This window comes from Cyprinodon variegatus, unplaced genomic scaffold (assembly GCF_000732505.1).
Source record: "Cyprinodon variegatus isolate N-32 unplaced genomic scaffold, C_variegatus-1.0 Scaffold3022, whole genome shotgun sequence".
Lineage (NCBI taxonomy): Eukaryota > Metazoa > Chordata > Actinopteri > Cyprinodontiformes > Cyprinodontidae > Cyprinodon > Cyprinodon variegatus.
In genome coordinates, this window is record NW_015153475.1 from 1 (window position 1) to 1,040 (window position 1,040).

Here is a 1,040-nt window from a genome sequence, read left to right on the forward strand (position 1 = left end):
CCTTCCTTCCTTCCTTCCTTACTTCCTTCCGATAAGGAAGTATCTGATTTGTGTGTGACAGTTTTAATTTGAATAACTTAGGTGGAAAAGTAAGAAGCACCAGTTTCTGTTCAGCCAATCAGAGCCTCCTATTTTCTGCCCAGTGATTCTGGACCCCTGCGCCTCGCCAGAACACCATCACCACCAGACGATGAGAGTCCACCAGAGAGTCCAGAAGCCAGCTCCAACCACATGCTTCGCCCAGTTTCCCCCGGACCGCCTCGACCCAAATCTCCAATCCAGGTAACGTGATTCCAGGTGAGGACGGGGGGGTCCATGCCATGGAAAAACTGGAATGACAGGAAGGGAACTAATGGAAAAACTGGAATGACAGAAAGGGAACTAATGGAAAAACTGGAACCACGCTTCCAAGAGAAAGTGTAGGGTTTTATTTTATAAAAGCAGTCCTTTGGTTCCTCAGTGATGGGGAAAGCTGTCAGGTCATTACTACCTAGATCTGTTTGGAACAGATTAGGAACCCATCCCCCCCTGGGTTTCTCCTCAGTTAGCTGGAGGCTAACGGTTAGCTGTTAAATGTAGATCCTGGCCACAGCTGCCTGACAAAGACAGGTCCTGGTTCCACGGGTGTTCCAGAATATTTAGTGTTTACTGATAAATGACAGACTGATTGATGAAGATGATTGCTGGCTGTTTGCTCTGAACTCTCCGACTGTTTTTTCTTCTCTGCTGACTGTTGTCTGTCACTCGGTGAGTTCACTCACATTCTGTGTAGTCTGTCTGTGTTTTAGTCTTGTTTGTTGTGCATGTGAATGTTGTTTTGATTAAAGCTTCTAGATGGGGTCACCAATTAAAAATCAGCGAATAAAGAAAATCATCAACCAGTAAAGGTCCGCAGACATTTTAATCATCTGTTTCTTTAAACAGAATTTAACACTGAAATAAAAAGCAGATATTCATGTATCCATGTTATACATAAAAAAAAAATTGAAGTAGAGAACAACAATCGTTCAGTTTGGTTTATAGATAATTTCCTGGTTTCT

General features: G+C 43.1%; 1 protein-coding gene across 1 annotated transcript in view; it reads left to right on the top strand.

Annotated features, from left to right (window-relative positions):
• Positions 1-114: 114 nt before the first annotated feature.
• LOC107081132 (amphiphysin-like) overlaps positions 115-1,040 on the top strand; it is a gene marked incomplete at its 5' end in the record, with an annotated part of 7,443 nt that continues 6,517 nt past the window's right edge. The window contains one exon of the mRNA XM_015369339.1: positions 115-282. Coding sequence (XP_015224825.1) covers positions 115-282 — 168 coding nt within the window. The remainder of the gene's footprint in view (positions 283-1,040) is intronic.